Raw genomic sequence first — 14,194 nt, forward strand, 5'->3', positions numbered from 1 at the left:
TGAGACCACTAGACAACACTGAACTGCAGGACCCTGTAATCACTGATATGGTACTGGATTTCTGTGCAAAATTACTTTACAGATCAGCCCCTCACTCCCAACTAAATGTTACAAATGTATGGTAAATAACACATCCTGCAGATCCCTAGATGATTCTTTCCTATCCAGAATTGTCTAGGGATTGCAGAGCTGTATTGCTTGGTGAATGGAGATCTCTTTTGTCGCTTACAGGTCTTTCCACCCCGCCCCCAAGCTACTTAGGAGCATTGGTACAGTGTGGCCAAATAGCATAGTGCAGATTCCCAGTTTTAGAATGGTAATTCTTTTAAAGTTAAAACTTCAATCTGGGAATGAGTAATGAACTTCATCTTTTGAATAAGGAACTGGAAATCTGAATAAGGAAGTGGGAATAAGTGACCAAACTCAGCCAACTGATGAACCATCTCGATCTTTCTCATCATGCCAGTTATAGATGTAATGATGCAGCCAAGTTGACCAGATATTGGCAGACAGCAGAAGAATAGTGAGACTTGGGAATCTTGGGTTCCATTCCAGGCCCCGAAGGGGAATATATTTGAATGGGCATAATCTCACAGACTACTCTGTTCTAGTTCTGTGTGTCTCTTGCCCCTTCTACACTTTACAGGTTCCTCAGACTAGTCTTAGTCTATTTGCTTTAGTAGTCCCAGATTCCTCCTCTGGGTTTCCCTTCTTCATCCCAATCTAATCCCTCCTTTGCCACACCCCCAAATTTGCCTCTTGTCCCTTCTGCATTCAACTCAGAATGCTTCCTCCTTCTCCATGCTACCTGGGCAGTAAAGAAAGACCACGGAGAACACAGAAAAGACAAGCTCACTGCTCTCAGTTCTGCTGCCTCTGTGGCTGGTAGCAGCAATTCCAATGAAAGTTCTGCTCTGTCTCTACATCTCTGAGCTGGCACATACTTGGTACAGACTGAATCTGTACAAATTTAGCTGCCAAACTCTAAATGTTGCAACTCACACAACATTTTTCAAAGAGTTATAATTTGGCCAAATTTGAGCAGATTTTCATGGGGGCAGCAGAAGGTACATCCTTGACAGCAGAGCAACCCACCGCTCAGCCAAATTTCACATTCCATGTTCTAAATCTTGGCTGCACTACAGCTGCTCCACAAAATGGTTGTGTACAATTTTTAACATGGGTAAAACATGTTTTTCTCTAATTTTGTTCTCAAATAGTTGAGCAGCGTTTGCAGATACTTCTCCCACGCCTGAGGTGTACACTTGACAGGGAAAATATCAGCCCAATAGATTAAACTTTGCCAAAGCTATGAGCATTGGAAAACATGGTCTTATAATGAAGCATTGGAGGATGGAGCCTATTTCAGTTACACCATTGGCCATTTCACATTTCCTGTGTTGATCATATTCATTTGATCTCTGTCTGCTAGAAGAGCTTTCCAGACGGTCAGTAACAACCACAGAGAAGAACCCACTGACACCCGCAGTGCTTCAAGAAAAACTTCCCCTAGCACATGGTTTCAATTTCAACATCCTGTAGCCCAACTTTATTTTCATGCCAGACTGCTGAATTCACCTGGAATCAGTTAAAAAGGCAAGGGGTCTGGTTGCTGTTCTTCCATGGAGCTCCCATTTTATCATGGAAACATTACGAGAAAAACCTGTGAAGAATTACTAAGCAAGAAAGGCAAGGATGGCAGCTTTTTATTACGAGAGAGTGAGAGCATGGCAGGAGCCTTGTGTCTTTGTGTTTTGTAAGTACTGTACTTATACTTAAAAATTGTATTAATTTTAAGACAATCACAAGCGAAAGTTATCACATCCTTAAAGGAGAATAAGTAGCAAATGTGAAAGTGATCTCACAGGCCAGAAATTTAAATAAGCTGCATATCCCTAGTTAGTGTACAAAATACTTCTGCAGAGGTAAGAGGCACACATTGCCTCTGGCATAGGAGGGAGTGAAGACTTTGGGCATTGGGGGGCAGAGCCGACGAAAGGGAGGGGAAGCCGGTACAAATTACCGGGGCCCGGCAGTCCAAAAGGGGGCCTGGGGCCCACCTTCGTTGGCCCTATTTAGCTAGTCCGCTCTTGCTGGGGGGCCCGAAAAAAAAATTTTCACCAGGGCCCAAACCCGTTCTCGGCAGCCCTGGGGCAGGGGAGGCAGTAAACACCTCTGGCATGAGGGAGGTGCCGGTAGTTAGAAAGCCCTGAAATTGAAAAGGTTGGAAGGGTGGTACACAGGATCCTTTGCATACTGCTGGCATGGTAGTATGTTAAAGATCAAGTCCCATATATATCTCTAGCTGCAGTCCAGCGCAATCTGATATACTCCAGGTTAAAGTGACCTGGCTCATTATCACACCTGGAATCCCCATGGGCAGGCCAAGCTTTAGGGTTCTGGGTAGCCCATGTTAAAGCTTGTGCTGCCACAGCTTCATTGTTCTGGGACCCGAGCTAGCTAAATTAAAGTTAGCTTCAGTATGTCTGCTCCATCTGGAGTCACACCTATATTTATTTAAATATTTTTGGGTGTTTTCTACATTTTCAAATATGCTTATTTCAATTACAACACAGAATACAAAGTGTACAGTTCTCATTTTATATTATTATTTTTATTACAAATATTTGCACTGTAAAAAGATAAATAAAAGAAATAGTATTTTTCAATTCACCTAATGCAATTACTGTAGTGCAATCTCTTTATCATGGAAGTGCAACTTACAAATGTAGATTTTTTTTATTTTTTTACATAACTGCACTCAAAAATTAAAATAATGTAAAACTTTATAGCCTACAGTCCACTCAGTCCTGCTCCTTATTCAGCCAATCACTAAGACAAACAAGTTTGTGTGCATTTACAGGAGATAAATGCTGTGTCCGCTTCTTATTTACAGTGTCACCTGAAAATCAGGACAGATGTTCACTTGACACTTTTGTAGCCAGCATTGCAAGGTATTTATGTGCCAGATATGCTAAATATTTGTGTGCTTCTTCATGCTTCCATGCTGATGATGCTCATTTTAAAAAAGTGTTAATTAAATTTCTGACTGAACTCCTGGGGAGGAGACTTATGTCTTCTGCACTGTGGTTTTACCCACGTTATGCCATATATTTCATGTTATAGCAGTCTCAGATGATGGCCCAGCATATGTTGTTCATTTTAAGAACACTTTCACTGCAGATTTGACAAAACACAAAGAAGGTATCAATGTGAGATTTCTAAAGATAGCTACAGCACTCGACTCAAGGTTTAAGAATCTGAAGTGCCTTCCAAAATCTGAGAGGGACGAGGTGTGGAGTATGCTTTCAGAAGTCTGAAAAGAGCAACACTCCGATGGGGAAACTACAGAACCCAAACCACCAAAAAAAGAAAATCAACCTTCTGTTGGTGGCATCTGAGTCCAGTGGGGGCGAGGGGAAAAAAGTGCATCAGTCCACACTGCTTTGGATCATTATTGAGCAGAACCCGTCATCAGCATGGATGCATGTCCTCTGGAATGGAGGTTGAAGCATGAAGGGGCATATGAATGTTTAGAATATCTTGCATGTAAATATTCTTCAACGCCAGCTATGAAAGTGCCACATGGGCAGCATTATATCCTGTAAATGTAAACAAACTTGTTTGTCTTAGAGACTGGTTGAACAAGATTTAGGACTCGGTAGACTTGTAGGCTCTAAAGTTTTACATTGTTTTATTTTTGAGTGCAGTTATGTACATAAATAAAAAAATCTACATTTGTAAATTGCACGGTCATGATAAAGAGATTGAACTACAGTACTTGCATGAGATGAATAGAAAAATACTGTTTCTTTTATTTCTTTTTACAGTGAAAATATTTGTAATCAGAAATAATAATATAAAGTGAGCATTGTATACTTCGTATTCTGTGTTGTAACTGAAATAAGCATATTTGAAAATGTAGAAAATATAAAAAAAAATTTAAATTGGTATTCTATTATTATTTAACAGTGCAATTATAATTGCATTTAATAGCTATTAATTTTTAATCGAGTTAATTTGTTTTGATTTAATTGCTTGAGTTAACTGCGATTAATTGACAGCCCTAATATAAATCTAATGTGAAAATGAATGTGTGCCCGAAACTCTCCAGTATCCTTCTTTCATGGTAGTGCTTGAAGGAAAGTGTTTGTTTAAAAATGCACACAATACACTTCAGGTGCCCTTTTTAAAAAGGTAAATGGACACTATCTCTGTTTTAAGGAACTCCTGCTTTTCTTTTCCTTTTTTTTTTCATCAGATTTAGGCTGCAGAGTTAGCTTTGGACTTTCTACCTTCACTAATTAAATGGCTAACCATTTTCTAAAATAGCTGTTTGTACAAGTGACATACTTTGTACTTTAGAAGAGATTTAAATGGTATGTAATTGTTAGCAAAAAATGTAATGACAGACATTTCCTGAGATTGGCTCCCTGGGGTTTTAGTCATTTATTGTTTTAGCTTGGTTTACGTTTAAAAAAAAAACACTTCCACCAAAAGGTTTAGATGTAGTGGTGTCTAGCCATTGGTCTTCCTTGAATGTTGATAAAACACAACTTATGAAAGGGTATCTTTTCACAGCTTTGAACAGCTCATCTATACTTATCGAATCTTCAGAGAAAGTGAAGGTTACCTTAGGATTCAGGTAAAAAATGTCATTTCATCTGCAAGAAAAATATTGTTTAATGTCAATTTCTGATGAAAAAATAATATCCATAAAATCTCACCTTCACAAGGTATTTTCATACCTGCATTCTGCCCCACAGAACCCTTGACAACACTTTCTGTCAATACCCACTAGCTTGGAAGTAACACACTACTGCTATCTCCACAGTAATCTCTTTGTATCCATCATTTATTATGTGGCTTGCCCATAGCTACTGATTTGACTGTCTTTTTGACAGCATAAAATCTATCTCTTGAGTATCTACTCTCATATTTTTTCTTCCTTTTTCTGATGGAATGTGCTTCCATTTCACCAAAGACATTGCTGGGTCCTGTGTACAAACACCTTCTGCTTCTGAATGTTAAGGGATTTTGAGTTTTGGAATTAGTCCTTTCCTTTTAAAATGATCTATATGTAATATTTTTGTGTGACTGTAATGCTCAGAGAGGTGCTTTTGAGCATTACTGATTTGAGCTGGTTTCTAAGCAAGGGCATTCTGCTTTATTTTATTTTATTTTGTTGTCTTCTGTGTCTATACCACAGGGTATAGATGGCTTGCTAGGATCATCTGGGAATATCTCACCAAACTAATTCACTGGCAGTCCAGGAGCATCAGGTATTGGTGGGTGGGTATTTGAGTGGAATTTGATGGCCTGTGTTTATTCATTTAGAAAAAGTTTCTATCCTTTATGGTTGCAGAGCAAAACTTGCAGACAAACTGTTCAACCTAAAGACTATGACATCAGAAGACAAAAAGAACTCAAAAGTACTTTTTTAAAAGTATCCCTTTTAAGCCAATCTCCTAATCTTGGAACACTTGGAATTGGCATTACAGTATATCCTTTTTATAGGGAGATAGCTTCCAAGCCTTATATTTCCCACCACAACTCTCGAAAGACTTCTCCCCTTGATCACAGCAGCCTGGGCCCTCAATCACAGGCATGACCACCTCCTAAGTGTCTCAATGCTGTTTACAATGTTGGGGAGAGACAGGGCGGCAAGCCACGGGGGGCACTCTGCTGGTCACTGCGAGGGCGGCAGGCAGGTTGCCTTCGGCAGCATGCCTGCGGAGGGTCCGCTGGTCCCGTGGCTTCAGCAGACCTCCCGGAGGCGTGCCGCCTAATCCTCAGGACCGGGGACCTCCCGCAGGCAAACTGCCGAAGGCAGCCTGCCCGCCGTGCTTGGGGTGGCAAAATACCTAGAGCCACCCCTGGGCAGAGAAGACTGCTATACACCCAGTTGAATGTGAAGGACGATGTTTGTAATGTGAACTTTGATTCCCTAAGGCTTTGTCTACACTACCACTTTCATCGGTAAAACTTTTGTTAGTCAGGGATGTGAAAAAAACACTCCCCTGACCGACCTGAGTTTCACCAGCAAAAGTGCTGGTGTAGACAGCGCTATGTTGACAGGAGAGGCTCTCTTGCCGACATAGTTAACGCTGCTTGTTGCGGGTGGTTTAATGCCGGCCGGAGAGCTGCTGTTCTGGGGAAGCAACAAAAACATTTAGATCAGAGTGGGTCAGATTGGCTATTTGAGAGATTCAGGCAAGGTGTACACTAGAAAGTTTCTCTGGGATAAAAATGTCTGCTAAGAGTGTGACTTCTCTCTCTCTCTCTCTCTCTTTTTAACAGTATTTCTTGACTGGCACAAGCCTCAGTGTAGATGCAGATATATCAATATATCTTATTTCACTCAGAAAACCAAGCATAAGCTATAGCAGAAGCACTTTGTTTTGTTTTTTAAGACAAGCTGTTTCTACACTAGGAAGATTTGCTGGAACAGCTATCCTGGCAAACCTTTTTTAGTGTATATGAGGCCTACACTGAATTCAGGCTGGGTGCCAAGAGTTCTCTGGCTTCCTAAAAGGGCAGAGCCAAACCACATTCCTTTAACTTAAGAAGAAAGGCTATCTGTTTTAGCTTGTAGCAAAGCATCAGACTAAATATGCATGTAGGCTGTTTACTCTAAAATTCTTTTTTCTCTAACACTTTTGATCAAACTGGTAAATACAGTATCAGTATTTGTTTTAAGGAGGCTTTTGGTCACTATACCACTGGTCACAGATTCCCAAAGGGCAGAAATGCAGGTGCCTAAAATCCAGTTGGTCTTACAGGGTTGGTATACACAGGGTACAAGCACCAGATCCCAGTCTTAGAGTGGAAGACTTGTATGATTCCACCCTAAGACAGATAAGGACAAGAGTTGCATCACCAAAGAGGGTGCACTCAGAGAGACCAGAGAGGGGACAGAGGTACAGCTAGCTCTTTAGCTGTGACATGAGCACTTCTCTATATGATAAGACTGGTGCTTTTATAAATAACTGAACATTTTATTTTTATTTATTTATCAGTCACCAAATCTGTTCAGCATTCAGTTAAGAATGAACTACTGATCACACACTTACAGTACTCTGACTGAATAGGGTGACCATACGTCCCGTTTTAGCCGGAGAGTCCCTTTTTTAAGCCTTGTCCCGGCCATCCTGACTTTTTTTGGCAAAAGTAGGCATTTGTCCCGTTTGCTCTTGCCAACTTGATCAGTTGGCAAGAGCAAATGGGACAAATACCCACTTTTGTGAAAAAAAATAGGGTGTAGAGGAATGTGCGGGCGTGGTGAGCTATGATGCCAGACCCATGCCAGGGGGAGGCAGGACTCAGACGGGGTGCAGGCAGTGCTTGGGCAAGCAGTGACACCAGCCCTGTGCAGGGGCTGGGGGGAGCTTGGGCAAGTGGCTCAGGCCAGCCCTGCGCCAGGTAGTGTTCTGTTTTCCCTTTGAGAAATAGGGTCACCCTATGGATGAAACATACATACAATGGCAATGCTTTTAAACTTCTTTCAGACTTCTGAAGATGTTCCAAAACGGGTCTTCAAAACAATAAAGGACTTAATATACGCATATGAAAAGCCAAATCAAGGACTTGTCGTCAACCTTCGCTACCCAGTAAGGAGACCGAAGCCACCTAGGAGGAGAATAAGGAAATCCAAGGTAGAAGGGGATGGAGATTATGATGGTAAGAGGTTTATTTCTGTCTTTTTAGCCTAGTGCTGGATTGACCGTTCTGAGAGTGAATCCCTTCTGTTTATCCTCAGTGCACAGAAAGCACAGACAGCAGTTCTACACATTTCCCACCCAGTCCTTGCTGATGTGTTTCAATAACACTTTGAATCACATTTAAGAGTGAGAAAGGAGCTCTGTCAGCCTTTCTTAGCCTGCCAATAAAGATGCCATTTAGTAACAATATAATGGCAACTCTTAGAATAGGTGTCCGTGTCACAATGAGCAGGCATGTGAAAATCTATTCAGCCTACTGTAGATGGGTAAAACTGAGGCACAGAAAGGTTTTGGAATTCATCTAAACTCTCTTAGTATGTCAAGGTGAGAGTCCGGAGTGATACTCAGAATTCTTGCCTCTGATGCACCCTCCGGATGGTTATAATCTTAAGTACTGTCAACACAGGCTGGATCTGAACCCATGAGTTAGAGGCAAAATATTTTGCATCCTTGAATCATTGAGTCCCCCATACTTGATTTTAAACTTTCTTTTTATTTCAAAATGAAAAGCAAAAATTACATATTCTGCCTAAGTGATCAAAGTTCTACCAGTGACATTAGCAAAATAGCCCTGTAATGAAAATGGGGACAAAGACAAACTTAATGACTTTGATGGAACTGGAATTTGAGCCGTAATGTTTTAAGATTTAAATAAACATATTGCCAGTATGCATTACTTTAGTATGGTTATTTGCAATATACTTCCTATAAGGTGCCGAGTCCACTGATTTCAGTGAGAACCTGGGTCCTAAATTACTTTCATACCAAAAATGGCACAAGCTAACTAAATTCTCTTTGAGGACCTAGGGGAGAAAATATAATCTAACTTCAAACTCATTGTTTTTTTGTTTTGCCTTGTGTTCTAACATCATAAGTAGTCTTAAATCCAAACTGTCCTAAAAATAAAAATTTAGGGAGGAAGTACAGTCCAGTGGTTAGGACACTGTCCTGCAAGTTGTAAGACCCAAGGTCAATCCTTGCTTTGCCATAGTCATATTCTGTGAAGCTGGGAAACTCACATTGTTTCCGTCTCAGTTCCCCAGTTGTAAAATGTGCCTAATACTTCATGAAGGTGTTTAGGATAAATACATTAAAAATTATGAGACTCTCAGATATAGTATATTTTGATTGTTGTTGTAAGTTCTACTGGAACATGCCCTTGGTTTTGTTAGGATGAATTTAGTAAAAGTGGTAATTGTTAACCCAGACAGTGCTGTTGACACAGAGCAAAGGACTGTAAGAACTGCTGAATAATGCTTAATTGCTGAGTTAATCAGGCAATGTGAACTGTCATTAGAAAGATTTCAGAGTGGTAGCCATGGTAGCCTTTATCAGCATAAACAATGAGAAGAACTTGTGGCACCTTGGAGACTAACACATTTATTTGGACATAAGCTTTCATTGGCTAAAACTAACAAATTTATTTGGGCATAAGCTTGCTTGCTTATGCCCAAATAAATGTGTTTAGTCTCTAAGGTGCCACAAGGACTCCTCATTGTTTTTGTCATTTAAAACCATTTATCCATTAGAACTGCTTACCCATAAGAGTGAATGCTTATACCAGCAAACGTGTGGGAATCATGTATGCATGACACAAGAGTCCTCACTTAGGCACACTGGCTATGTGAATGTAAATTCAGAGTTTCCAATCCTCTGTGTGTTACACCTCTTGTGGGTAACCTGGAGCCCTGAATGGCGATCTTTGAAATAGCTATTAATTTAAGGTGAACTGACATTTTATGTTTAAATGGCACAGTTTGTAAGGGTCAAAATCATTAGTGGAACACAGGGGAAGGCTTAAAATGACAAGTACATGCTAATAGTTAACTGAAATATATTTTTACCTGAGTCCCTCAGTAAGAACTAAGCCCTATCCCTGACATCTAAAGCGGTGTAAGAAATACGGCTCTTGCATTGCTTTAGAGCCTTGTCTACATTGGCACATTGCACCTGTTTTTCAGCAATGGTGCAGTTACCCTGGTGCTAACAATGGTTTAAAATACACATCTACCTCGATATAATGGTGTCCTCGGGACCCAAAAATCTTACCACATTATAGGTGAAACCATGTTATATCAAACTTGCTTTGATCTGCTGGAGCGTGCAGCCCCCCTCGGAGCGCTGCTTTACCACTTTATATCCGAATTCGTGTTGTATCGGGTCACGTTATATCAGGGTAGAGGTGTACTTAGATATCTTCAGCACAGCATCAAGAAGACTTGCTCTGGGAATGCCTTGAGCCCTATGCCTACTAACGTTCAACATGCAGATACACTGGCACCAGCAATACCATTGCCAACAATAAATAGTAAAGTTGCAGCCTTGTTTATACTAGCAATTTAGCCTCCCCACAATTGCCCAATAGCTGGTAGCCATGGTGGGACTACTAGGGTAGATCAGTTGCAATCTAGACCTGCTCTGAGCTGAAGTAGAAGACACTGAGCAGGTCTCCTGGCATGGTGGCTACAATGCTGGTCTAAACTAGAGCTCTCATCATTGTTAGCGTGAAGGGAGCTCTACTGGCAGGAGAGTAATGGTGGGAGATTTTAAGAAAAAGGCTAATCTATAAAATATGCTATAGTATCTGATGTTAAAGCTGCATTGGCTCTTGGAGGAGAAAGACTGAAGCCTGAACTTGGCTTGTGGCCTGGCAAATACTTAATGCTTAGAGTGTAGGCATTTGTCATAACACTTTTGGGATTGGAAACGTAGTTTGTATTTTATTTTTATTCCATTTCTGTTGCTTCCTACATAAAGCTCCACTTTGCAGGAGCCTTGGCTCCTGTGTAATGCTACTGAGTTGCACAGATGCGCTGAGGTTAAAAAATGTTTGTCTGCCGTTGGATACCGGGAGAGGCCACTGGTGCCTCTTAAAGGAAACCACAATATCTTTTTGACAACTATCTGTCCAAGATCTAGAAGTAGCTGCGCCTCTGCTAAACTTCCTTTCTCTCACAAAATTTGAATACATGAAAGTAATATACGAAATGTTCAGTGCAGATAGCTGCTTGGATGGACATCTAAGCTAATGGAAAGGGAGATGAGGGTCTGAAGAGCTCAAATCTCATCCTTGTCCCCAACTAAATACAGAAGTTAGTTAGCATTACAATTATTATTCTCGGAGAGATGGAGTCTTAGTTTACAATTGCCTTTCTATTTGGAACTATTGCACGTAGTGGAAGGATATGTTGCAGCAATGGCAATCAGAGCCACTGACCTATCTTGTAAACTGTTTCCACTCAGTTGATTACTTCTTGCTATGAGACAGTCCTAACTGTACTTCATGGATACGATAGTTCTCCAGAACCTGACAGCTCAGTTCTTGAAGAACAATGCAGAGTCTCTGCAGCTTGAGTTTCAGGCACACTCAGATGAGTGGCAGAGGAGTGGTCTTGGGGGGCCAAATCTGCAAGACTCTAGTCCTAACTGGAGTCATATTTAATTGATGTCCAGAACATTGAATGATTCCATCTCAAAAACCAAAATAAAATGTGTTATTTTAGAACAAGCTCCTCTTTCCTCCTCCTAAAAGATCATTGGAATGTACAAATGATGCCATGCTGTTATGCTGCTTTCTTTACAGAAGTTGAAGATAGAGATTATGTTGATGTCTTACCTTAAATCAGCTGGGACCTGTATTTTTGTCAGAGGCCACCTTTTATCCTGCCTCTCATCTCAACAGATCAAATGTAAAAAGCTTTCTCTGAGAACTTAACTTTGCACATGCCACATCTGCTGACTGGACATTCTCATCAGTGGACTTGTGCCTCTGAAATTCACTCTCCTGGGCAGCTCATCAAAGTAATGGACTTGTACTCTTTGGGACACAATACAAGTTACATTTATTTTATTCATTATTAGAATAACTTGTTTTTATTTTTAATTTATTATTTTCCTTTTTGCTAACTGAAGTTCTAGCTGCCCTGGTCTGCAGCATGTTAGAAAATAGTAAGATAAATATGTTAATTGCATATGGGTAGATCAAATGATAATGGCAGAGCTGAAATCTACTATGATACAAACTCTATAGACTCCACAGAATGTTAAAACCATGTTTTCTTGTATTTTCATACTTTGTGCAGGAGACATTTGTTTTGCTTCATTTTCAGCTAACTAGATGGTGTATTCAGCTTCAGAATCTTTAATATCTTGAAGGAATAATATCATCCTGTAGCACTGATACAATCTAAGGCTGCTGACAAAAAAGCATTGACAAGTAGCAGCAATTGAAAATAGAGAATATTACTATACAGTGTAAATAAATGGCCTGGACTGTTTTCATATCTATCAATGGTATTGTTGAAGACTTACTTTGGGACTGCAAGTTTTACACAGATGCTTTTAGGAACAGTTTAATTTTTTTATACTTAATATTTGTTGCATGTATTTGACAGCAAACAAATGGCTGTGTGGTGCCTATATTTCTTTTTTTAAACAAGAGTTGGCTTTCAAGAATTAAATCAGGAATCTGCTTATTGTACAGCTTTGTTCTGAAAGTCACTGCTTGGGGCAGTAGTGTGTCTAATGGTAATTGCCAGAAAGAGAACTCAGGAATATTGACTGGCAGAACTAAGAACTGAAAATGGATTGTTCTGTGACCTCTGGCAAGTCATTTAACCTTCCTGTGTGTGTTCCACATCTGTAAAATGAAGATACAGAGGCATGACAAAGATTGTTTCTTTAATGTTTGTAAAGGGCCTTGAGATCATCAGGTAACATGCCATAGAATTGTGAAGTATGACTATTGGCTTGTTGTAAATTTAAAGTGCTGGTGATTCCACATGTTGAAATCCAGAGGGTATTTGCAGTGTTGTGATGCAAACAGGTGTTTAAATTAATCCTTAGAGTTAAGATTAGTGTAGACAGCCAAAACATTGATTTGTCTGAGAAAGTAAGTGGTCACCCAAGGGGAGAAAAAACTGTTCTGTATTGTAGGGAAAATCTTACTTTAAAGAAATACAGGGATTAATGCTTTCATATTAGTAGAGTTCCAGCACTCTGCTCCACATTCTATCATCAGACTGCTAGAGCACTGCTATAGCATGTCAATGTAGACACTCACTACAGCAACCGGAAGGATTTTCCTATCACTGTAGTTAATCCACATCCAGGAGAACCAGTAGCTTGGTTGGCAGAAGAACTCTCCCATCAACCTAACGCTGTCTATGCCAGGGATTAGGTCATCTTGTAGGCCAAAAGCCTAGTGGAAAGAAATTGTTTCAAGTAAAATTATACTTTATTTTGCTTATTTTGCCATATAATTTATTTTGCTAGCATTAAATTAGTAAAATAAATAAATTTAGCCTCAAATTAAAACCACTAGCCCAAATTGTAGCCTTGAATTAGTAAGAAGAAATGGTTCTGAGTTTATTCTTTACTAATTGTGTTTGATAATTGTTTTTAGAAGGATGGAAATTTTATGGCTGTAGTTGCTTTATTTACTGTTCGGTGTGAGTAAAGAATGTACGGTAATTAACTAAGAAAGAACAACCAGCTAGGTCAGATGGTCAAGAAGGGAGTGGAGGAGTCAAAAGGCACCAACTTTCACCCAGATGGCAGATTAACAATCCTTAAGCAAAGCCATATACCCCAAGAACAAGATAGAGTGAAGCCAGAGGGATGAGATACGAAACAGCTGCGAATAACTCCCAGTAACAACCCAAATAATGCTAATTAAAGCAACCTTGAACAGCTCCGGTATAACACAGCAAGGTCCAAAACTTGTACAGGAACTTATTACTATAAAAAAGGATGTATTGCCATGGGACTTTGGGTTCATTCTGCATCAACGTCAGAGCTTCGAACGCATTTGACAGAGCCCAGCTTCCCCTCCCTCGTGTGCAGTTTCAGCTGACCACTGGAAGTGACAGAGCAACACTAAGGACTGGTAACTATAAGATCCAGCTGCAGAACCTTTTGGAGCAGGGGGGTGGTAAATGGAAGCATATACTAATTTTAATGCTTGAACTGTACTCTCAAACATGGTGTATTGCCTTATCCCCTTGTCAAGGTTTTTTCCCCACTTTGAACTTTAGCATCCAAAAAGTGGGGACCTGCATGATTACTTTTAAGCTTAATTACCAGCTTAAATTTGGTACGCTGCCACCAGCCAAAAATATAGTGTTTGGCACACTTTCTGTTCCCCCAAAACCTTCCCTGGGGAACCCAAGACCCAAACCCTTTGGATTTGAACACAAGGAGAAATTAGCTTTCCTCCCCTCTTTTTCCCCCCAGATTTTCCCCTCCCTGGGTTACCCTGAGAGGCTACACTGATCCAAACTCCTTGGATCTTAAAACAAAGAGGAATTATTCTTCCCCCCCTTCCTTTTCCCCCATCAATCCCTGGTGAGTTCAGACCCAATTCCCTTGGGTCTTAAAACAAGGGGAAAAAATCAATCAGGTTCTTAAAGAAAGCTTTTAATTAAAGAAAGAAAGGTAAAAATTATCTCTCTAAAATTAGGATGGAAAATGTT

The 14,194-nt window shown here is 40.2% G+C and overlaps 1 protein-coding gene across 1 annotated transcript; it reads left to right on the top strand.

Moving 5' to 3' along the window:
- The first annotated feature begins 1,491 nt into the window (after positions 1-1,491).
- Positions 1,492-11,661, top strand: SH2D1B (SH2 domain containing 1B). The gene is made up of 4 exons (XM_030552490.1): positions 1,492-1,756; positions 4,582-4,645; positions 7,509-7,680; positions 11,305-11,661. The coding sequence occupies exons 1-4, from the start codon at positions 1,623-1,625 to the stop codon at positions 11,340-11,342; spliced, it is 408 nt and encodes a 135-aa protein (XP_030408350.1). The 5' UTR covers positions 1,492-1,622; the 3' UTR covers positions 11,343-11,661.
- Positions 11,662-14,194: the final 2,533 nt, after the last annotated feature.

The sequence above is a fragment of the Gopherus evgoodei genome, chromosome 1, assembly GCF_007399415.2.
Source record: "Gopherus evgoodei ecotype Sinaloan lineage chromosome 1, rGopEvg1_v1.p, whole genome shotgun sequence".
In the NCBI taxonomy this organism is placed as follows: Eukaryota; Metazoa; Chordata; order Testudines; family Testudinidae; genus Gopherus; species Gopherus evgoodei.

Bases quoted from the DNA above. Each gene is read 5' to 3' on its own strand.
- SH2D1B (XM_030552490.1), top strand. From the start codon at position 1,623: ATGGAGCTCCCATTTTATCATGGAAACATTACGAGAAAAACCTGTGAA. The intron at 1,757-4,581 runs GTAAGTACTGTA...ATCTTTTCACAG, and splicing joins GCCTTGTGTCTTTGTGTTTT to CTTTGAACAGCTCATCTATA. The intron at 7,681-11,304 runs GTAAGAGGTTTA...CTTTCTTTACAG, and splicing joins AGGGGATGGAGATTATGATG to AAGTTGAAGATAGAGATTAT.